This window comes from Ahaetulla prasina, chromosome 5 (genome assembly GCF_028640845.1).
Source record: "Ahaetulla prasina isolate Xishuangbanna chromosome 5, ASM2864084v1, whole genome shotgun sequence".
NCBI lineage: Eukaryota > Metazoa > Chordata > Lepidosauria > Squamata > Colubridae > Ahaetulla > Ahaetulla prasina.
In genome coordinates, this window is record NC_080543.1 from 60,513,650 (window position 1) to 60,537,613 (window position 23,964).

The following is a 23,964-nucleotide window of genomic DNA, read 5'->3' on the forward strand; positions in this document are numbered from 1 at the left end:
CACATTGCAATATTGGCAATGTTGTTTCCAAGTATTGTGGAAGTAAGAAAAGTAAGCTTCAATAATCTGTGGTTCCTTATTTTAGACTAAAAGGATATCTACAGAACAAAAAAATTAGATTCCTATTAAGTAATTATATAAATTACCAGTTTTTATTATTAGCATCTATCAAAAGCAATACCATTTACCGTATATACTCGAGTATAAGCCGAGTTTTTCAGCACATTTTTTGTGCTGAAAAACGTCCCCTCGGCTTATACTCGGGTCTATACGGCTTATACTCAAGTTTTTTTTTTTAAGCCCCTCGGCTTATACTCGAGTATATACGGCTTATACTCGAGTTTTTTCTTTTTCACATTTTACCGGACTGAAGCCCTGCCGGTGCAGTGAGAGGCGGGCGGGGAGCCGCCAGCCTTCTCAGCTGAGGAGGGTTTCCCCAACCGGTAGGTGCCTCATTTCCCACCCTCGGCTTATACTCGAGTCCCCAGTTTACCCCAGTTTTTGGGGTAAAATTGGGGACCTCGGCTTATACTCGGATCGGCTTATATTCGAGTATATACGGTATATGTGTTTAACAACTACTGTATTGCGTTTCCCAAGTCAATATTTTATTTTTCCTCCAGAAACATGTTAAGGCTGAAATTTTATGCATTTTTATCTGGGATTAAGTTCCAATGCATACAACAAGAATTGTTCCTATACACACACACAAAAGTGCATGCACACATGTGTGCAGAAACATACATTTGCACAGTAAAATGTTTCCCACATCATAAATCTGAAGGAATATGGTAGCATATTTTCAGATTTCATTAAAAGGTATACACTTTCATGAGCTGCAGTTTATTTCATCAGCCTTCATCAAGTTCATGAAAGCTTATGCATATTAATAATATGTGTTAGTCTGCAAAGGTGAATCCAGACTCCATCTGATTTTTGGATCTCATGAACTAATACAGATCTCTCCTACAATTTTCTTAATTCATTCAGCCTTTATCACAATTTCTTGTTTTTTCCATTTTCCCACAGGCACAATAGCCCATTTAAAATTTGCATTGTGGCTCTTTAAAAGTGCAACCACTACAGATATGTATTAATGCAATAGTTTTTCATTGTAACGCTCAGCTATACTTGAATTTCAAGCAAAAATGCATTTTAAACCTAATTTCTAGAAATTATATTTTAGACCAAGGCCTACTGAATTAAATTAGCTAATTTCCAAATAAATATGAGTTATTCTCTACAGTTTAGTAACCATAGTTCTAACTCCAATCATTCCCTATCTATACTTTGCTATCTTCTGTGAACCACCTTGCTAGTGAACTTCTTAAAGGATATGGTAGTTCATTTTTCTGTAAACAATAAGTCATGTGCAGCTGATACAATTTGGCAGGTTCTAGAATTTATACATGTGGTCCAACTGATGAACCATTCAGTTTGGTTTTGCTCTTAAAAATAGTTTTCTTGTTTAGAATTCGTGTTAAGGTTCCTCCTTTCTTTTGAGTACCATCAGATCTGGCTTGCTGTAGGTAGGAGAGATCATTATGTGATTGGCTCATTCCTGGGTCTTTTTTATGGTGTCTTCGAAGAAAAAATAACTTTGCACTCTTTTTTAATATTCCACCTGCAACAATGAAAATATATAGTTAGCTTCACAAATCAACTTTATCTGAAATCCTGATCTTCCCTAAACTACGGCAATTGAGTGCTTCACAGCTATACTGGATCCCATCAATTTCATAATTGCTGGTCAGAATTGGTGTGGACTTTAATCTAGGATTGTGATTTTTCCCCCCTTCTAGATAATTACTTAATGTTTCTGAGCACCACCACAAAAGGCAGAAGCTGCTGACATGGTACACGCCTTTTCTTAACAGTATCTGCAGGACCGTCAAATTAAATTTAAGTGTTTTTTAAAAAATCAGAATTGCCCAAAATCTCAGAATGGTAGGTTCCCACCTGAAACGGGAAAGATTTTGAGCTTAAAATGACAAATTCGTAACAAATTCACTTCAACTTCCAGAATTAGCAGCTATCTTCAAACTGCCAATGTCTCCCCCCCCTCTCTTGCAGTAAACCAGCTAAACTGAATTAATAAGTTTTACTTCAAACCTGCTCATCAGCTTTTTGTTGCTATTACAAAATAAATGCAATTCTGGCTCATTTTTATTAAGTTTGTTTTTACTAATTACTCATTTTAAATTAAACCTCAAATAAAACTTTAAAATTAAACTTTTCATAAATTAAATATACAAAGATTGTTTTTTATAATGAACAAACTTTTCTTCAAAGTGAATCAAAAATAATCATAATTAAAACCATAAGGAAAATCAATAACAGCTTTGATTAACATTACTACCTCCCCCCCAAAAAAACCCTTATTTGTATATTTTGAACAACATAGAGTTACTATTTTTTTCAAAAGTACGCCAAGAATTACCAGACTTTGGGAGAAGTAAATAAATGATTGGTTGGCTTTCAAATCAGAAATGTTACTTTAATCTAAGCATTTCCTCTACGTAAGCTTTTCATTTTAGATGGACCTACTTCTAACTTCCAGCCTGGCTGTGGGAAAAGGACTTTTAGGAAAATGGGTCAAAAAAAGATTCAAACTTTTATGTTACCAATTTGTTCAACTTCTGTTTAGTACTTTAGAAGACAAAGATATAGAACTTTAAGGGGCTGTAGTCTTGAGTGAAATACAAGACTCCAAAACAGAAGTCTATACAAAACTAAAAATTATTTTTATAATAATGATTTATAATAATAAAAAGAAACTGAGCATAAGGTGTCTTTACTTTCACATCAGAAAGAGGGAATACTACTAAGTTGGAAAGGACGAGATATCAAACAAAACTTCTAGGAAGCAAAAAGAATACGTGGAAATCAGAAATTATATCCAGAAATGGATTTCAATTGCATAGGTTGTGAAAGTTTGATTTTTCCAGGACAGCCTAAGCCAGGGGTCTGCAAACTTGGTTCTTTTAAGACTTGTGGACTTTAGCTTTGCTGGCTGAGGAACTCTGGGAGTTGAAGTCCACAAGCCTTAAAAGAGCCAAGTTTGCAGACCCCTGGCCTAGGCCAAGACTCTTGAAATGACCATATAGCCATTGAAGGAAAAAAAAAGAATTCTGTGAACAAATTTTTGCATTAGAGATAGCTTTCATAGAAAGATGAAGAGACAGAGAAAAGAGACTTCTGTAGAGAAAAGGCCAGCAGCTCAAGAGAGAAAAGCCAGCCAGTACAATTATCTCTTACATTTCTTAAATTGGAATAGAATATAGGAGAAACAATACTTATATTTAGACAACCTTCTAGACTGCATACATATCAATGTAGACTACCAGATGCAGGGAATGTTATTCTGCCAGTAGAGAACTCATTTGCTATGAGTACAGTATGCTGGGTAGTCACTTCTAACTCAGGCTGCTGCTATCACATTATGGCTAATGTTATCTGTTCCAGGAAGCTGAGAGAGCAAGAAAAAAGTAATATTGCCTAGGATGAAACTAAAGGCTCGTGCTGCTATGCTGCGCAAAAGAAAAAAAAGACCCACAAATGATGCCTGGCCTTCTTTGTCTTACACCGAAATCCCAAGAATCTACAAAAGAGTCTTTTTACACACTTTTTGCTTAGATCTTCTTCCCATCTTTAGCTGTACAATTTTATACTGTCACTTGCCTGTCCATATTGTAGGAAATTATAATTACTTCAAAACCTGGCCAAAAGAACTGCATAATATCCTCAAATGTTACTGAACACTACTCTCTTTGTACGACCACAAAGCCAAACAACAGCTATGCAGCTCACCAGCTCAAATCCCCCTGCAACACAGACTAGACTGAGCACAACCAAGCCCCCATCAACACAGGACACACCCCCAGCCAATCAGAGCACAGAAAACCCCCCATCCAATCAGAGCACAGCCAAGCTCCCACCTAATCAGCTCAAACCCCCACTAGCAGTTAAAAGGAAGAAACAGCTGCGATCACACATTGCTCCCAGAAGCACGAAGCTGAAGCCTGAAGATGACGAATGAGACTTCGTCGAAACGTCGCCAAGACACTTCCAATTTTACACGGGAGAAAACCCGAACAACCAAAGACCTATATACAAACACCCGTGAAAACCTCAGAAAACAAATATATATATATATATATATATATATATATATATATATATATATATATATATATATATATACACTGTATATATATATATATATACACTGTATATATATATATATACAAAGTTATCATTTGTATAATTTTATATTTAATAAAAATTTCTGTAGCTTTAATGCAAAGGGCATGAAGATGCTTGTTTGCATCAATCACCACATGCAATCACAACACTCTTATCTATTACATAGATCAAAAGAAAAAGATTTATATTCAAAAGACAGATAAGTGGATTTTCATAGGAACAATTCATTCTAGAACAAATCTGGGCATTTTATGGCCATATCTGGCCCTTTGGCTATCCCTGTCTGTCTGGCCCATGTGAGGTAAATTGGAAATTAGAAATCAAATGTAAATAAGTGTACACCATCCATGCAATACAACTTATTTTGAAGTTGACTGCTTTTTCAATTTATCTGTGCTTATGCACCTTCATAGTAATAAAACCATACAAATTACTGCTTTTTATAAAGCAATAAAATGAATATTGAACAGAATTAAATTCAGCCTATTGGTTCGGCCCTCCATAATAATCCCAGTTTCTCATGGTGGTCCCTTGGGAAAATTAAATGCCCATCTGTTTTAGAATAACACATAAATATTGAAAAACCATAGAGATTTTGTTACACACACATACATAATTTCCATGTGTTATTTGTTATTTTTAATTCTGTACTTTTTAAGTGTTTTTCCTCAAAGACACAATCTGAAAGTAAAACAAAATAGCAACATGGTTGCTCTTTTAAGAAGACTGTTCCAAATTATTACCAGGAAAAAGTAAAGTACAATAGGAAGTGGTGAAAAATACCATCAGCTTTCCTCTAATCCCTATTCACAACCCTAGTAGGGGCAGGACACCCTACCCCTATCCTATGATATGCTGTACATTTTCTAAGTGTGCCCACGGGCCAGTAATATTGCCTTCCCTGGTTTAAATACAAGACTAATTAGAACAGCTTCCCACTTCTGGCACTCTAAAAGTTTTGGACTGGAATTCCAAAGATGCCTAGAATAGAGATGGGGAACTATGGGCCCCTTTAGGACTTGTGGACTTCAATTCCCAGAATTCCTGAGCCAGCATTCTGGGATTGAAGTCCACAAGTCATAAAAGGGCCATAGTTCCCCACCCCTGGTCTAGAAAATACCTGACTGGAGAAGGCTATGACACTGATAGCCCTTTAATAGGAAAGATTCATACCTTTGGACTTCTTCACAATTTCAGATTCTGAGATGCTTACAGAGCTCCCTGATATCTTATCACAGTCTTGGTCTAGTAGTGCATTGTTGTGCCATTGATGGCGACTGTCATCTAAGGTCCAGGCACCATGGCTGTGTTCCTGGGGTTCTTCAAGGGCAGATATCATTTGGGAGGCAGCTAGTGATACTTTTTCATCTGAAGGGGATTGTGCAAGACACCCTTCAAAACTAAAAGTATCATCCTGGTTACAGGAGCCATCCATGGCTGCTGCATAGTCCATCATTAGTGCAGTTTTGCTGTCCTGAGATAAATCAGTCTGAAATATGAAAAACAAATGCCACAGCCAAAACACCATTAGTTTGGAATAAAATTAGGACCAAAAAGAATTTTTAGATATGTTTAAAACATTTGTGGCAATGTTCTACATGCATACTTGGACATGCTGTGGAATAAAAAGTGAGTTTCCTTTAATTTCATAACCATGTTTATTTTTCCCCATGTTCTTCCTACTGTTTAAAGTAACTTTTAAAGTAAAATTTAATACAAATATTTCTTTTATAAAATCATATATAATGGGGCAGGGACCCTGCTTGGAAATAGACACCCATGGATCCTTAGTCACTGGAATAGAAGTGGTTAAAATCTGCTTGATTTCTTCTTCTGTAAGACCATCAAGTGGTACAGCATCTCTTAGGAATTGGATTTTGCTTACTTAAGCATTTTTCCCTGTTCTTTTCCTTCTTGTCCACAGCATGTGGCACTTTTTGCCCTCGGGCCTACATGATCTTTTGCCCAGGATCATTGTTTCTTTGGCTTCAGCTGCATGTCTCCTCTCTTTCTTCAACGGCCCTTTTTTCTTCCCCCCATTTTTTGTCACACATACTCATTTCTGAATTCCCTTCCCATTCTCTTCTTTTAAATATATATATCCAGGCTCTACATGTCTTAGTGTAGTGCAACTTGGGATCTCTTCTAACTTCTGTTCATGTGGCTACTCTTATGAAAAATTTTCAAGGCCAAATTATCCTTTCATATTCAGCACAAAACTTGATGTGTTTGAACTAATTCTGCTTTGTTTATTTGTGTCAGAAGAATCACAATTAAAATGAGGCATACTCTACAACATGAAAATTTAAATATAAAATACAAGATTAAAATATGTGCAACTTAAACAAGTCTTAGATAGCAATCCTTATGATTTATATTGATATATTGATATATTGATCATCAATTGTGTTGTAAATGTTGTACCTTGATGAACGTATCTTTTCTTTTATGTACACTGAGAGCATATGCACCAAGACAAATTCCTTGTGTGTCCAATCACACTTGGCCAATAAAAAATTCTATCTTCTATCTATCTTAAACAAGTCTTGCCCAGGAACTAGCAACTTGAATTGTGTTGTCACGCCGCCATGAGGTGCTCAAGTGTACACTGATCAGGACACAAAGAGCAGCTGTACTGTATGTGTGACATGAAAGGAGACATGAAAGGAATTTCTCCAAAGAATATATGTTCTTAACATATTCGGGTGTCCCCTGGGCAACAGCTTATAGCTGGCTAATCCTTTCAATCCAGAAGCATCCGAAGTGTAGTGAAGTGCTCATTTCCATCTATGACACTAATTCTACTATAGACCAGGGGTGAAATGCTCCTGGTTCAGATCAGTTCAGCTGAACCAGTAGCAATGATGGCCGGTGGTTTGGAGAAAAGGTAGCGATGGTGGCTCGAGGCTCCGCCCACCCACCCGGTCATTGTTACTTCCTGGTTTTAACCAGGAAGTAACCTGTTTTCCCTCTGCGCTTGCGCAGAAGGGTTTGCACATGCACAGAGGGTCAGTGCGCATATGTGATGGGCGCATGCACACATTCCCAAACCAGTAGGGAAGGTAAGTAGATTTCACCCCTGCTACAGACATTATTTTCTCAGAAGCCAGGATATTTTTGACAGTACCAGCCAATGATTGCCGGGAGGGTCTTTAATATCATCAAAGTCCCATAGGAACCATATTACATCACAGATTTCAATAACAAAATCAGAAGTTGTCTTGTGCAAGCATGAAAAAATACTTTCTCTTCACTTCTAGCCAAATTTTAATTAATTAATTCATTATATTTAGAAGCCTGATGCTAATGACCATGCTTTTTACCATAAGCACCGGAAAGCACAAATTATTGTTTTTACTGCATGACATGAAAAACTTTAGCAACAATTAGTGTAATATTTCTGATGCTTGCAGTATTTAGAAGAAATGTCTTTTCGTCTCTGGGAAACCATGTCTTAGGCTAGAAATTCAACTGCAAAATAGCATATAAAGCCAGTGGAGAGGTTTTCTAAGAAGTTTCAATAGAAAAAAACCTGATCTTGAATTCATTAAACAAAAAATAAGCACAATTATTTTGTACCTTTGAAATCCCTGATATTATGATGGTGCTTTTTTTTCTGGGAGATTTGAACTTTTGCTTTGCAGATTCACTGAGCTGTTGAATGGCTACTTCAGCCACAGGATCTGTGCCATTCAACACCAGTAACTCTGCCAAAATAAATACATAAATAAGAGAATGACTAGATAAAATAATCAAGTGCACAATACAGAATCAAGCAAAAATGCCTTAACAGAAATGTATTCTTTTGTATAAATTAAAATTCAATTCTTTAAAAACTAAACCAATATTTTTCCATTGCTTTGTATTTCAAGAAACAGTTCTGAGAATTTTGCTTGCATTTCATCAATAGAGGCAATTCAAAGTTGAAATATACATGCACTCAAAATACATCATGTGAACAGTATAGGTTACATGATAAACAGCTTCATATCAAATTAGTCCTAAGCACTTCAGAGGCAGATTAGCTTTTCAGGTTCTATCAACCAGTTTTTTGTAACTAAATACCAGAGATTAAAATGGAATCCATATTTTTTCTAGTTTTTCCTTTTTTAAAAACAATTGACAAAAAGGAATATATATAATGGATGCATTTATCATTATTCGCTAGTGTCAATGTGTATAGTAGCTTAAAATATGTATGAAATAATTAGAAATAGGGGCAGAAATTCCTGTGTTTATGACATATCATAATCTGTTTACAAAGGGAAAAAAAATAGCACATGACAAATTCTGGAAAGATCTGATAGAATCTCTTTAGCTATTTGTCAAAGGAGCAGATTTGAGTAGTAGAATTTTCTTAATACTACATAGAAGCTGCTCATTGATATTTCATATCTCCTATGGCATTATCATAACTATAACTCATTTAGTGGAAGATTATGATGTCTTAGAAAATGTAGTGAACTTTTAGTGTGTTTTCTTCCTAAAAGCAAGAATGAGTCACTAGATATTCCTTTCCAATTCAAATTGCTCAATTTCTGTGACTCTGTTAAGTTTAAGTATTATTGTTCACCTCAGCACGTATGGCATATATAGAAATCAGGCTTATCATTATTCTGTGTGAAGTAAGCCATAGTATCAAACAGGCTTGGGGGTGGGGGACTAACATAACCCAGTGTCTTCCAATTCAAAATCAGTTATATAAACTGACCCTAAAAAACATCACATGCCAGCTGAACGTTTGCATGATATGAATTTATTAGAATACTACTGTCTGAAGATTGTCCCATGCATTTCTAAAGAAAATGCAAACTCACCAGTATCTGAGGAAGATAAAGCCTTGCTTACTGAAACATTCTGACAATGGATTGCTTGAATGGATAAATCCTTTTCAATCCCTTTCAGTTTAGCAGGACTTTGCACTGGGGAAACTATTGGATAAAATAGCTTGTTTACTGTTTAATTTATACATTATAAAAGACAAACCCAGCAAAACACTCCCCTTTGCAAATGGGTAAGAAATTACATACATAGATCTGATATTTAGATTGTTAAAAAAAACCTTTACTATACTAGGCCATACTATTGGTTGATTGTTTGCTTTGATTTAGCTTAAAGCAGTGTATATACAGCATAATGTATACTCATTCAACAAATTATTAAGCAAACCATCAAGCAAACTATTAATTATTGTAATGTATGATTCCAATCTATCACCTACTTGGTTTCAGGTTTTTTAAAAAAAAATGCTTTATGGGATGCAAACGTACACAGTCTAGAAATTCGAGAGATAGAGAACTATTTATAAGACAATCAAACCACACAGTTAATGTTTGTATTTCTTTTTCACAGCACAGATTTTTCAATCTTACTTTTGTTTTGAAGCAACATTCACAGTACCGCATACAACGTCTGTTGGTTCAGAACAACACAGTTAATTTCGTATTATGCCTGGAAGGCATTTTAAACAGATCTTTAAAAAAGACTTATGTGTGAGAAATAATAACTAGCTTATTACTACTACTAGCTACTACTGTTGTCCTGTATTTTGTTTATTGCTGCAATTTTACCTGCATAGTTAATCATTAGTGAAGCAGGAGGGAAAATCTTTGTTCCTTCTGCAATTTTCAATTCACCTTCAAGTGACTGAGGAGATGAGCAACTCTCCCAAATAGAATTAGTGGCCAGCATAGCAGCAAAGAAACTGAATGATATTGGATTTTGCTTAGTCATCTAAAACCTATTTTTCTAATGTTTAACTTGCAAGACTATGCAAATATATAATATAGTACTATATATTTGCATATAGTATCATTTATAGTACTTCTGAAAATTGAATATTATTTTACTGATACTGAATTTAAAAAAAAATTTAAACTAATGCATTTGATAGTACTAATATGGAGAAGTCATAGTAGAATACTAACTATGGATCATTCTACAATTCTACTAAAGCTTGCTGCTTTATGTAAAATAATCAAGACTATCCAGCACTTTTATTCTATGGGAACAGAGCTAATAGGTACCCTATTAATTTTATATAAGACAGGGGATGAATTCGATCGACACGGGTAAGAGCTGCTATTAAGGCCTACTTTGTGGTGATTCATGAGGTAAAGTGTAAATATTTCTCCACACTAATTGCATCTGCAAATAATCACCCAGCGACCCTCTTTAAAGTGAGCCGCCTCCTCCTGGGGAAGGAGGAGATTAAGGTCCACCTGAAGGGGCACGTTGAGAAATTTGCGGATTTTCTGGAATACAAAATTGCTCGACTTCGTTCCCAGTTAGATGCCGACGTGGTTGCTGGTCCAGTGGAAGCCCGAGGCAGGTTCTTGCCCTGTTATCTGGGAACAGTTTGACCCTGTTGCTCCTGAGGAAGTGGACAGGATCCTAGGGAATATGCATGCAAGCACCTGTGTTTTAGACCCATGTCCCTCCTGGCTTGCGAAAGCTTCCTGGGAGGTGACAGGCAGATGGACTATGGTGGTGATTAACGCTTCCCTACAGGAGGGAGTAGTGCCCCAGGATTTTAAGGAGGCTGTGGTCTACCTTCTTTTAAAGAAGCTATTGCTGGATTCCACCCCGTTGGATAATTTCTGACCTGTCTCCAATCTTCCCTTTTTAGGGAAGGTTGTTGAGAATGTGGTCGTGTGGCAGCTTGAGAGATTTCTGGATGAAATGGATTATCTCGACCCCTGCCAGTCAGGATTCAGGCCTGGATTTGGGACAGAAACGGCATTGGTCACACTTTTGGATGATATCTGGTGGGAGCGGGATGGGAGTAGTCCATCCATCCTTGCTCTACGATCTCTCAGAGGCTTTCAATACCATCGACCATGGTATTCTCCTGGAGCGGCTTCGGGGGATGGGAGTGGGAGGCCTTGTGCTATCCTGGGTCACTTCCTTCCTCTGAGGCTCTCAGTCAGTGTTGATAGGAGGGGAGAGATCCAGCCTTCGCTCACTGCTTTGCGGGGTTCCGCAGGGCTCAGTACTCTCTCCACTCCTGTTCAACATTTATATGAAGCCATTGGGTGAAATCATCTGCCACCATGGACTGAGGTATCTCCAATATGCTGATGATACTCAGCTGTATGTCTCGGCCCGCGGTGAGTTAAATGATGCTGTGTCCTCCCTCTCGCAGTGCCTGGAGGCTGTTAGGGGCTGGATGGGGAGCAACGGGTTGAAACTAAACCCTGGCAATACCGAGTGGCTATGAGTTTGGGGTTCGTTGGCTCAGGGAGAATTGCCACCTTTGGTCTTGGATGGGGTGGCACTACCCCAAACAGACCCTATGTATAATCTGGAGGTTCTCCTGGACTCACAACTCCTGCTCAAAGAGCAGGTGGAAGTCATGGCTGGAGGGCTTTGTGCACCAGTTATGCCCTTTCTTGGACCAACAATCCCTGCTCATAGTCACTTATGTCCTAGTCACTTTCCGTCTTGACTATTGCAACACGCTCTACATGGGACTGCCCTTGAAGAGCATCCAGAAGCTCCAGTTGATGCAAAACGCAGCAGTCCACATGGTTTTGTGCAGACCCGTGTGTGCACATGTATCACCACTCCTGTGGGAGCTGCACTGGCTGCCAATTTGCTTCCAGGTGCAATTCAAGGTGCTAGTTGTCACCTTTAAAGCCCTTCATGGCTTGGGACCAGGTTATCTTAGCGACCATCTCTTGCCAGTAACATCTATTCAACCCATCAGAGCAGGGAGGTAGGGAAGCTTGCGAGTCCCATCCCCTTGGGAGATACACCTGATGGACCCAGAAGAAGGGCCTTCTCGGTGGTGGCTCCCTTTCTCTGGAACATCATTCTCCCAGAGATTAGAATGGCCTCTACTCTAACACTCTACCAGAAGGCGCTGAAGACCTGGTTCTGCCAGAGCGGGATGGAGCCCATTAAATGGCTCATATGATCTGCTGTCGCCAGGGTGGATGGGGGGTATTTATTATATATTATATTACATTACATTACATTACATTACATTATCCTTTTTTATTAGTTTTATTGTTCTAAATGATGTTTTATATTCTGTAAGCCAGCTTGACCATGTGTGAATAGGTGGCAATATAAATTCAATAAATAAATAAATGAGTGTGTGCTTCTTCCTGTTTGTTCACTGCATTTATGTGAAACAGGATTTTCATACTGCGTGAAAGAAACAAGTATAGAAGTCAAAACCCTAATCCCATTAAAAATCTTTTGTGTAAAGAAAGAAATAATCACTTCTTTTATATACAGAAGTGAAATAGTTGTTACAAGGTAAAATGTAAGGCTATTTCAGGTTCATTATTACTATTTTTAATTGATTCAAAAGTTGAACATTTTTAAAATTACACATTCTTTTAAAAGAATCGAATCACTATTTTCAGTCTAAAAAACCCTCCTTTTTAAGAACCTGCTTGCATATTATCTGTCAATATCTTCAGTCCCAGAATGTTCCATGACCAAATAAGTTTGGGAAATACCGAGTCAATCAAAGTTGTATCCTGACTTACACTTTAGCATAGAATTTTGTCTTAAAAAGTCAGGTTCTTGGAGCAAGGTAGACTTCCTCTTGGATTCTCACCTGAATGCAGAATGGATGATCTCCCTTCCACCAAAGTCTTGGCTTTCACAGCAGTTACAGTAGTGACCACAGTCCCACAAGGCATCACAGTTCGATCCTTTTCTACTTTTGCAACAGGAAGTTTGGCAGGAACTTGCAGTGATTTGGTTTCTGATGGTTCTATGTACAAGAACTAAAGAAAGAGAATACTCAGCATCTTAAAGTAAGGATAGTTGAACATATATCTGGCTTTTGTGGGGAAAAGGAATAGATCAAATAATTCTAAAAATCTGTAAGTGTCAACACAGTCGCACCCATTTTTTAAAAACCATGTACAAACAGATGGCCTCTGAGGGGCTTGAGATGGAGTAATTTACTGCTTTGTCTGCATTTTACCATTATATGCATAATGAGTCAAATGAATAGGGTCAGGATACATTCATGAAAAGGAAATTCAGGTAATTTAAAGCTTTCTACCTCTGCAGACACAGATCCTACTGCAGAGCTATTATTGCTGATTTGGCTGTTCAATGCAAAACTTTGCTGTCCAGAAGGCTGTTTCCTGAATAGATCCAAAGGAACATTAGCAGAAATGGAAGAGTCACCTGAATAAAACAGAAGTAAAAACTACTATTATCTTTGATATAAACCAGAAAAGAAGTTACTATTTCCAGTTACCATTTGTGACTTCAAAAGGAAGTCACTGAGGATGTAGACATTGTGTACATCCTCAGTGGCAGACTCTGCCATTTACGTTTGGACCCATGTCCTTCCTGATTGGTTAAGGAGACCTTGGAAACATGTTCCACTGTTTTAAAGAAAGTGGTGCTTCATCCTCTCCTCAAGACTCCATTCAACAGTACTGGACAACAGATTTCCAGAGCTATTTTCATTGGTGTTTCAAGCCACATTACTTAGCCACTTAATGGAGAATCTCTGTAGGTTTAGCATGGGGCAGTTTATCTGTACGAGGTCTCCTTGATCCCTCAGCAGCCTTCAGCATCATTAACATGGCATACTTCTGAACTGACCTATGGAGCTGGGAATGCAGGGCACAGTTTTATGGGGAGTCTCCTCTTTTCAAATTGATTCGGTTCTGGTAAAGATAACCAGCCTTAATCCTACTTTGCAAGTGCTTGAGGGCTAATTTCCAATTTACCACCTATATGAAACAGATGATAATATAATTTGTTGGCAGAGGGTTAAGAATCAACATGTTGATAATACTCAGTTATATGTCTCTGCCCGTGTTTTATGTAGGCTTCTGAGTGCTACTCAAGATTCTGTTTGTCATTTTTAAAGCCCTGCATTGCATAAGGTCAAGTTATTAGTGGGACCAATTGACTCCAGTGGTTTCTGCCCATCCCTCCTCAGGTGGCAGGCCTGCTTTGTGAAGCAATGTTATTTAGTAGAACCAAGGATGCTTCTGTCATGCTTGTCCCATGGAATAGCATCCCCCCCCCCAAATCCAGATGGACCTGACTCTATTGACCTTCTGGAAAGCCTTGAAGGCCATTTCCTCAGACATTGGGGCTACAACGGAGGTAGAGGGTAGCATGTGTGCTTTGCTTTTATGCTGTTAATCACACACAAGAGAACCCTCTGCCAACAAATTTGGTGTTACCTTGTGGCTTTTGCATGGTAATTTTTATTATATTTTTGTAAAGTGCCAAGAGTTACCTCATTATGATTTGCAGCCACATAAATTTGCTAAATAGTTGTGACCATGTTGTACTTAAGGGTTGGATGATCCTCTTTTCTCTGAAACTAAATGGGTTAGTCATTAGATGGTTAAACAAGATCTCGGGTTTCACTGTTTGCTTAGAGTTCATTGAGGAAAGAATGGCTGGAGAAATAACACCTGGGCTTCTATGGTGTTCAGCATTTCTCCTGCTGCACTCTTCTTCTCATTGGGCATTGTTCAGTTTAACAAACAGAGAAGATAAGTTAAAGCTCTTCTTTGGAAAGAATGAGTCTCCAACAATACTTACCATCCAACTCTCCATTTTCTGTAATGTTTATTTGCAGCTCTTTTGATTTGGCATTTAATTCACTGTGGACAAACATAACTTGTAGTTAGCAAAGCATTCAATACATACATAGTCCCATATTTTAAAACATGGTTCCTTAACTGCATAATGGAATTTCTGCTTGCTAAGTAGTTGTTAAAAGCAGAACCACCTGTTTGGAAGGAAAAAAATTCCCAAATCTGGCAAGAACATACTTTATTTTATTTGAGCAAACACAATCAACTTTATCAACAATTAATCATCAATAAACTTACTGAATTACTGGAACAATGCTAGCATTAAGTTTCACTAATTCAGTAAGTTTACCAATGTTTAAGTTGTAATATTTGAATTAAGCTAACTACAAAGAAACTGTAGCTTTGTATTCAACTGTTTTTATTTCTGTGGATGGAATCTGTAATCACATTCCCACTTATCCAGGAATAAGAATCACTGAACTAAGTAGAACTTACTTCTAAGTAGGTTTGCAGTGATGCGAACTACTAAAAAAGACCTCAAAGAGGAGTAGATAGAGACAAAGAACATATTCTTTCTATCTTAAATTCAGCCATAATTCATTATGCTTACAGGTATTATTTTAGCCCCGCATTAAAATCCAGTATAGATTCCAGACAGGAGCAGCAAATTAGTCTTGCTATCTTTTAGTAAAAATTATCCAGGAAACTATTGCACAGAGTGACAGAGGGAGAGAGAAAAAGAAGAATGACCTTGCTCATTTTTATGCTGTCTCTAAGAAATAACCACCAAGAGAACATCATAGGCATGCCATATAAAAAGAAAAGTTCCTTTTCCTATTAGGCAGTTTTGTCTTCTGGCACAGCAGTGAAAGAAGGAACAAAGAAAAACAATTTCAGTACCTCCAGCAGGCCAGGCTGGTCAAAATAGAATAGTAAGGTGAAAGTATGGCCATGTTGTTAGAGGAAGAAAAAAGCCAAATGAAGCAGAAAATTCAACTTTAACTTAAGAGACTCTGTGTGTGATCCGTATCTCATGCTGATCCAAAACATACTTTATTTACTTTTGGCTTTGCCTTGTGTGAATTAAGCTGTTGCCACTTGGTAAATAAAAATGGGGTAGTGTAATGTTTGAACATAACAGGTTCAAAATTTACACTATCCCATGTTTTATTTACCAAGTGGCAAGCTGTCCTCTAACTATTGTTATGTCCAGTAGGTGCTGGAATCCATTTTTATTTTTAAATACATTGTTAGATGATTGCTTCATTGAGGGGTTTTACAACATAGGTGTACTCACCCAGGAAATATACAAAGGTTCAAATAGCATACAGTATGACAAAAGAAAAACAAAACCTAAAATCCCACCCCATCCCTACGCTATAATATTTGCCACTGTGTGATCTGAACATAATCGATACTCCAGAACAATCTACAATAAAGATGTGATCATGCTCCTTATTCTTCATTATAACATACTACTTTATGTAAGCTTTAAGCCTCAGTAAGCAAATAAGATTTTTCCCACTAGGAGGATAAAATAATAGGGAAGTGTTTTCTACCATGTTTGCAAAAGTATTATAAGGAGTACTTACAAAATAAATTCCTCTTTCCAAGAAAGGTCCATGGGATAATTGGCAAAAGTGCTACAAAATTTCTGCAAAGGGTCATTGAGTTGAACTACACAAATGGGGTTAATGATACCTGTAATGACGGAAATGGAAAACAACTTAAATAAAACAAGAGTTTCTTACTGGTGTGCAGCTACATTAAAAATGGTTTTATGCATTTCAGATCAGTGGGTTACCGGAATGTAGGTTCTAACCCATTAGAAGTCCTGCTGTGCTTGGGAGATTTTAAATGAAGAATCTAAACAAGTACCAACACATAAATATTGTAATGTTTACTATCCGTGTGATGACCAAATAGAAGTAATCTGGTAGAGATATTAAAAGCTTGAGATGTCTCTTATGTGCAAAGGATTGATTTATTCTTTCATGGTCAGGGGAATGCTTTGATGAATAAAATCTTAAGGACAAAAAAATATGAAATGAAAAAATACAACTCAATATTTTAAAATTATTTAAGAAGTCAAAGTCATCATTAGTCATGTACAGCTTCATTAAGAAAAAAAGTAGCCAAACCATATTTTAAACCAACCAAAAACTAGTTCAAAGACTAATTCAGTCAAGACAGGGCCAAAGTTTAAAAAGCAGGAGGAAAACACAGTAAAGAATGTTCAAGCAATGTGGGTAAACCACTTCTTTTCCTTAATGCTTACCTTCCCTGAATTCCCTGAAGGAAGAATGCAAGCGCAGGCCAGGCGTGTAAAGGCTTACAAAACCTGATGGACAAGTTATGTACTCACCCCTTTAAACACATATTGCATGACATAGTACTTGATGTTATGACCACTTAATAGCACTTGGAAGAGCTGCAATGTCTCGCTTAACATGTGGAAGAATAAAGACATCACCCTCACAAACAAATGCAGATTTAGTTAATGCAATAATTTTTCCATTTGTTACTTATGGCTGTGAAACCTAGACTCTGAAAAAGGCAGATAAGAGATGGGTGGACGCCTTTGAACTGAAGTGCTGGAGGCAACTCTTATGCATCCCACAGACTGCAAAAATAACAAAGAAGTCCTAGACTGACGCTCACCAAAATATTATTTGAAGCCAAGATCGCCAAACAGAGGCTATCATATTGTGGGCATGTCATGAGAGCTGATTCACTCAAAAAGTCAATCATGCTGCAAGAAGGGGCCGCCCCTACACCTCCTGGCTGGACACTATAAAATATGACACTGGGATGACCATGGTGGATCTGAAGTAGTAGTGTGAGACAGAGCGGCATTGAGAGTGCTGATCCATAGAGTGGCCAACGGTCAGATAGGACTAAAGGGCTGACGATGATGACTCTGAATTTTTGACTTTCCAAATCTATGTTCAAGATAGCACTTGGCTAGCAGAACTGTCTCACCAATTTACAATTTAGTCAGTACATTGTTTATGCCTATAATCCTATTCAAATCATAAAATCCCATTGTACACAGAGACATCTACAAGTGTTCATGTGAATTAACAAGCTTTGATATGTAATGATTAGAAGAGAACAGCAAAGGTATTACTGCAGATTTGTATATCATACTAGTTGCCACATGTCAATTCTAATAAAAAAAATGGGGAGAAAGAATATGAAAAGTTTTCATCCTACAAGAGTATGTAGATGTCTTTCTTGTTCTCTTGTCTATAAATACTAAGTATTAAGAACAGGTTAAAAAGTTATTTCACTTGAATTGCAATAGTATTAAATTTTTTATAATAGGAATTCACAGCCAACTGATTCAAACACAGATTACCCTGTTTTGAATGAAATGTTTGAAATGGTCCACTTTAGACTCAAAACAGTGATTTCATATTTGAAACAGAGGCATTTTGCACTTGAAATAGGGTGTTTTGCATTGCAAAGATTTTGTATATTCTAATTTATAATAAAGCTAGTAAAGTAGCCATGCTAAATATTAGGGATCTCTGGATGTGCGTTATCCACCACTTCTCGATGGAAACTGAGCCAATGGAAATGTTGTAAAGGGCAAGCTCTAATTCCTGAAACAACAGACCTCTGGACATGAATTTGAATTTAGCAAAGATGTTATGAAATGTCTCCCACAGATACCAATAGTTCTAGTACAGTATCATAACAAAAAGAGATACATTTCAGGTGTTGACATAGAATAAAAACAGATTTCTTTATAACACATTTTTGATACTTGAAACAAGATAGAGAACAGAAATTAAAACCAATCAATAAAGCTATGTATTTACTGATGAACAAGCCTCCTTTTCTTTTTTTATAGCATCTGCTTTAATCTATAATTGCAATTAAGCCAGAATATATAATACAAAATTCAGGAGGGTACAGGGACAGTAAAGTATAAATTATTATACCTGCAATGTTATGATTGGCAAGTGTTGCTTTGATGTTTTTCATGAGCAGTTTTAGGTCATGAGCCCTTGGAGGCTTAGGAGGACTAGCACCCTGAAGAATGGCCCCTGTATTCTGTACATAGGAAGCAAAAAATAAATAGCTCAATTAAAGATAAATGTGCAATAAATTATGCTGTTCTTATACATTACATCTCAATGTCATTTTGAATTAAGCATTGTATAGGCACGTGAATCATTTATGTAGACTCAGCTGAGGCATTAAAATATGAAAATCTTTCAACAGGAAGTACGAAAAAGGAGCCACAGCAGCAATGAGCAAATCCATTAATTTAAATAAAGCTATACCTGTATTCCTTTTATATCAGTAGATCTTGTACTCAGAATCATAACAGGTGATGTGCAACTGATGAGATTCTGCAACACACTTTTAAATGTTTCTAATACAATGCATGTCCCAAGAGTCTGATCCTATAAAGAGAAAAATAGTGGCATTGCTTATAAAACTTTGAAGAAGCACAAGAGGAGAAAATGTTCAAGATTGTTTTCAGCATGCTGCTTGGCGCATTGATTCAAACTACAGCATCATCTGCTCTACAAATTCTACATTGCTTCCAATTCTAGAAGAATAAGCTTGGATTAAAACAAATAATACATCTGGAGGTAGACAAATGTATACAGATCTGAGATCCCCTCATGTCTTGTATCTAATTTGTGCATAATGGACAAATGAGGACAATGATATGGAACATATAAGCAGGCATAATGGAAAGTGCCAATGCACCTCAGTGACAGTACATCAAAAATAATAGTTCTGAAAGCCGGACAGCAAAAAGTCAAACTGCAAATGATTGAACACTTATTATATATCTAGCTTATGATGAGAAATGACAAAGAGAAGTCAATATATGCACACAGTCCACATAATTATACACAAAATATTTATGACGGTATAGCAGTGGCCTCACAACTAGATGTCCAATTGAGAAATCTAGGCAATTGCCTCTGGTTGTTCTGACCTAGGCTTCCTTACAAATTAAACAGCACAAACTTAGTCCCAGCAAACCTCTTTAATTCATATAGCTGTAAATTACTTTCATCTACAATCCTCAAGGCTTGATAAACAGTCTTTCAGAGGAAAGTTATCAACACCCACCTATCTCACGTGGAATGCTGCCAAAGAGCTAATTTCCAGACACAGGGCAAGGCCAAACTTGGCACAGAGTCATAAACAGAATTTTCAAATCTTGAATCAGTCAGATGAACTAATTATTTATTTATTTATTTATTTATTTAATCGTATTTATATACCGCCCTATCTCCCAAGGGACTCAGGGCGGTTTACAGGCACTAAAAACAGATAAATAGAATATAAATACAATATAAAACATTTAAAAAACTTATTCTAAAGCCCGTCCAATTAAAAATAGAAATAAAACCCAATTTAAAACCCAAAATTTAAAATCTAGCTCAGTCCTGCACAATTAAATAAGTATGTTTTAAGCCCGCGGCGGAAGGTCCGAAGGTCCGAAAGCTGACGAAGTCCGGGGGGTAGATCGTTCCAGAGGGTGGGAGCCCCCACAGAGAAGGCCCTTCCCCTGGGCGTCGCCAGACGACATTGCCTCGCTGACGGCACCCTGAGGAGACCCTCTCTGTGAGAGCGCACGGGACGGTGGGAGGTATTCGGTCGCAGTAGGCGGTCCCGTAAATAACCCGCCCAATGCCATGGAGCGCTTTAAAGGTGGTCACCAAAACCTTGAAGCGCACCGGAAGGCCACAGGAAGCCAGTGCAGTCTGCGCAGGATAGGTGTCATCTGGGAGCCACGAGGGCTCCATCTATCACCCGCGCAGCTGCATTCTGACTAACTGTAGCCTCCGGATGCCCCTCAAGGGAGCCCCATGTAGAGAGCATTGCAGTAATCCAGGCGAGGCGTCACGAGTGCGTGAGTAACCGTGGATAGGGCATCCCGGTCCAGAAAGGCGCAACTGGCGTACCAGGCGAACCTGGTAGAACGCTTCCTGGAGACGGCCGTCAAATGCTCTTCTAGAGACAGCCGCTCATCCAGGAGGACGCCTGTTGCGGACCCTCTCCATCGGGGCCAATGACTCGCCACCGATGTTCAGCCGCGGATTTAGCTGACTGTACCGGGATGCCGGCATCCACAGCCACTCTGTCTTGGCGGGATTGAGCTTGAGCCTGTTTCTCCCCATCCAGACCCGTACGGCCTCCAGACACCGGGACAGCACTTCGATAGCTTCGTTGGGGTGGTTCGGTGTAGAAAAGTACAGCTGAGTATCATCCGCATACAGCTGATACTTCACACCGAAACCACTGATGATCTCACCCAGCGGTTTCATGTAGATGTTAAACAGAAGGGGCGAGAGAATCGACCCCTGCGGCACCCCACAAGTGAGGCGCCTCGGGGACGACCTCTGCCCCCCTGTCAACACCGACTGCGACCGGTCGGAGAGATAGGAGGAGAACCACCAGTAAACGGTGCCTCCCACTCCCAATCCCCCCAACCGGCGCAGCAGGATACCATGGTCGATGGTATCGAAAGCCGCTGAGAGGTCTAATAGGACCAGGGCAGAGGAACAACCCCTATCCCTGGCCCTCCAGAGATCATCTACCAACGCGACCAAAGCCGTCTCCGTGCTGTAACCGGGTCGGAAACCGGACTGGAACGGGTCTAGATAGACAGTTTCATCCAGGTGCAAGGGAAGCTGATATGCCACCATACTCTCTACACCCTCCGCCGCAAAGCGAAGGTTGGAGACCGGACGATAATTACCTAAAACAGCCGGGTCCAGGGAAGGCTTCTTAAGGAGGGGCCTCACCACCGCCTCTTTCAAGGCGGCCGGGAAGACACCCTCCACCAAAGAAGCGATCGTAATCGCCTGGAGCCAGCCTCGTGTCACCTCCCGAGTGGCCAGCACCAGCCAGGAGGGGCATGGGTCCAGTAAACACGTGGTGGCATTCAACCTACCCAGCAACCTGTCCATGTCCTCGGGAGCCACAGGGTCAAACTCATCCCAAATAATGTCGCCAAGACCACCCTCGAGCGTCTCACCCGCATCACTGCAATCTTGGTCCAGACCATCCCGAAGCTGAACGATTTTATCGTATAGATAACCGTTAAACTCCTCAGCCCGTCCCTGCAATGGGTCATCCCGCTCCCCCTGATGAAGGAGGGAGCGAGTCACCCGAAACAGGGCGGCCGGGCGGTTATCTGCCGATGCAATGAGGGAGGAGGCGTAGCTACGCCTCGCTTCCCTCAATGCCACTAGGTAAGTCCTAGTATAGGACTTCACTAGTGTCCGATCAGCTTCCGAATGGCTAGACCTCCAGGAACTCTCTAGGCGTCTTCTCCGGCGCTTCATCCCCCTCAGCTCCTCGGAGAACCAAGGAGCCGGTTGGGCCCTGCGCCGGGTCAGAGGCCGCAAAGGCACGACTCGGTCTAAGGCCCCCGCCGCGGCCCGTTCCCAGGCCGCAACAAGTTCCTCGGCCGAGCCGTGGGCCAGACCCTCAGGAAATGGCCCAAGCTCCGTCCGGAACCCATCCGGGTCCATCAGGCGCCTGGGACGGAACCAACGTATCGGCTCCGTCTCCCTGCGGTGGTGAATGGCGGTCAGAAAGTCCAGGCGAAGAAGAGAGTGATCTGACCATGACAAAGGTTCAGTGACTATTTCCTTTAAGTCCAGATCTCTCAACCACTGACCAGAGAGAAAAATCAGGTCCAGAGTGCCACCCCCAATGTGAGTAGGGCCATCAATTACCTGGGTCAGGTCCAAGGCCGTCATGGAAGCCGTGAACTCCCGAGCCGCTGTCGATGACGGGCCGGAAGATGGCAAGTTAAAGTCCCCCATGACTAAAAGTCTGGGGGTCTCAACTGCCACCCCGGCCAGCACCTCCAGGAGCTCGGGCAGGGCAGCTGTCACGTAGCAAGGAGCCAGGTACGCGATCAGCAAACCCATCTGACACCTATGACCCCATCTCACAAAGAGGGATTCGCACCCGGCAATCTGAGGCACAGTGGTCTCCCTCGGCTCTAGACTCTCTCTAATCACAACCGCCACCCCACCACCCCTACCCTGGGCCCTCGGTTGATGGAATGCACGGAAACCCGGCGGGCACATCTCCACGAGGGGCACACCCCCTTCCGTGCCCAACCAGGTCTCCGTAATGCCTATAAGGTCCGCGGAACCCCCCTGAATAAGATCACAAACAAGGGGGGCTTTGTTCACCACGGACCGAGCATTGCACAACATCAACCGGAGGCCCGGGCTCTGAGCATCCTGACCATCCCGGGGACGGAGAAGTCCAAGGGGTCGGAGCACGTGATCGCTTTCAGACATCGAGCACGCGCTCCCGAAACTTGGTATGACCCCTCGCTTCCGCCATATCTGCCTCTCCCACTTACCGTGTCAATAGAACCACCCTCATCAATAGGAACACCCTCCACCCCCATAACCTCCGAACCTGATAAAGAAAGACCGCCGCGAGCATGTGCAGAGACTGGCCCCTTACCCGACGGGTTACCCCATTGCCCGCCCTTACCCTCCCACCCCTTAAAAGTTCCTCTCTAAAAACCCCACAAGCTCTTCTTTTCGCATGCCACCTCTGTGGGTCCCAAGACCCGTCATGGAGGCCGGCCTCGGTAGTGAGGAGGCCATTCCTGCAGGCGGGGCACCTGCAGGCACAAGCGTTCTTCATGAGTATAGTGCGTAGCAGCTGAGACTAAGAATCGGCAAAAACAAAAGCTCCATCTCCGAATGGCAGGTGGTAGCAGATGGTACTAGTCCAGAATGAGGACGGACGCAGAATGGAACAGCGATAGGCACCAAATGACAGTCTAGGTGGTATTCTGTCGAGTGTATAGTCCAAAACATCCTGGAACCGGGGGTGAGGGGAGATGGCACTCAGTCCTTCGGCACATCCTCCCCCGTCTTCCTCTGTCCCCAAATAAGTCCCATTGTCTCCCCCAAAAAGTCCTAATAGGACCAAAAACGGCCAAAGAAGTCCCAAAAAGGCCGAGGGGGGCATGGATGATGTTATCACAGTCACAACCACAGACTGGTTACAGGGGAACCGCTCCGAATGCCTCCATCATCTCCCGCAACCCTCCAACAACCCCCTCCAGACATGGCCAGGAATAAATCCTAACCACCCCAGAGGCCAGGTCTCTCCAGCCTTATCCCCCCAAGAGGCCAGGCCCATATAAAAGGCTGAACTTCTCCGAGAGGCTGGAGGATATGAAGGCTGCCAAGTCCAC

The 23,964-nt window shown here is 40.3% G+C and overlaps 1 protein-coding gene across 2 annotated transcripts in view; it reads right to left on the minus strand.

Annotated features, from left to right (window-relative positions):
* Window positions 1-424: 424 nt before the first annotated feature.
* C2CD2 (C2 calcium dependent domain containing 2) overlaps window positions 425-23,964 on the minus strand; it is a 43,785-nt gene continuing 20,245 nt past the window's right edge. The window contains exons 5-14 of one of the 2 annotated variants that reach the window (XM_058186942.1): window positions 19,040-19,162; window positions 18,695-18,806; window positions 16,337-16,445; window positions 14,749-14,810; window positions 13,235-13,362; window positions 12,779-12,950; window positions 9,024-9,137; window positions 7,786-7,913; window positions 5,380-5,695; window positions 425-1,624 (exon numbers count right to left, since the gene is read on the minus strand). In XM_058186942.1, the coding sequence (XP_058042925.1) occupies window positions 1,404-1,624; window positions 5,380-5,695; window positions 7,786-7,913; window positions 9,024-9,137; window positions 12,779-12,950; window positions 13,235-13,362; window positions 14,749-14,810; window positions 16,337-16,445; window positions 18,695-18,806; window positions 19,040-19,162 (1,485 nt within the window). In that variant the 3' untranslated portion in view covers window positions 425-1,403. The remainder of the gene's footprint in view (window positions 1,625-5,379; window positions 5,696-7,785; window positions 7,914-9,023; window positions 9,138-12,778; window positions 12,951-13,234; window positions 13,363-14,748; window positions 14,811-16,336; window positions 16,446-18,694; window positions 18,807-19,039; window positions 19,163-23,964) is intronic. The other variant, XM_058186943.1, reaches the window with a different exon arrangement.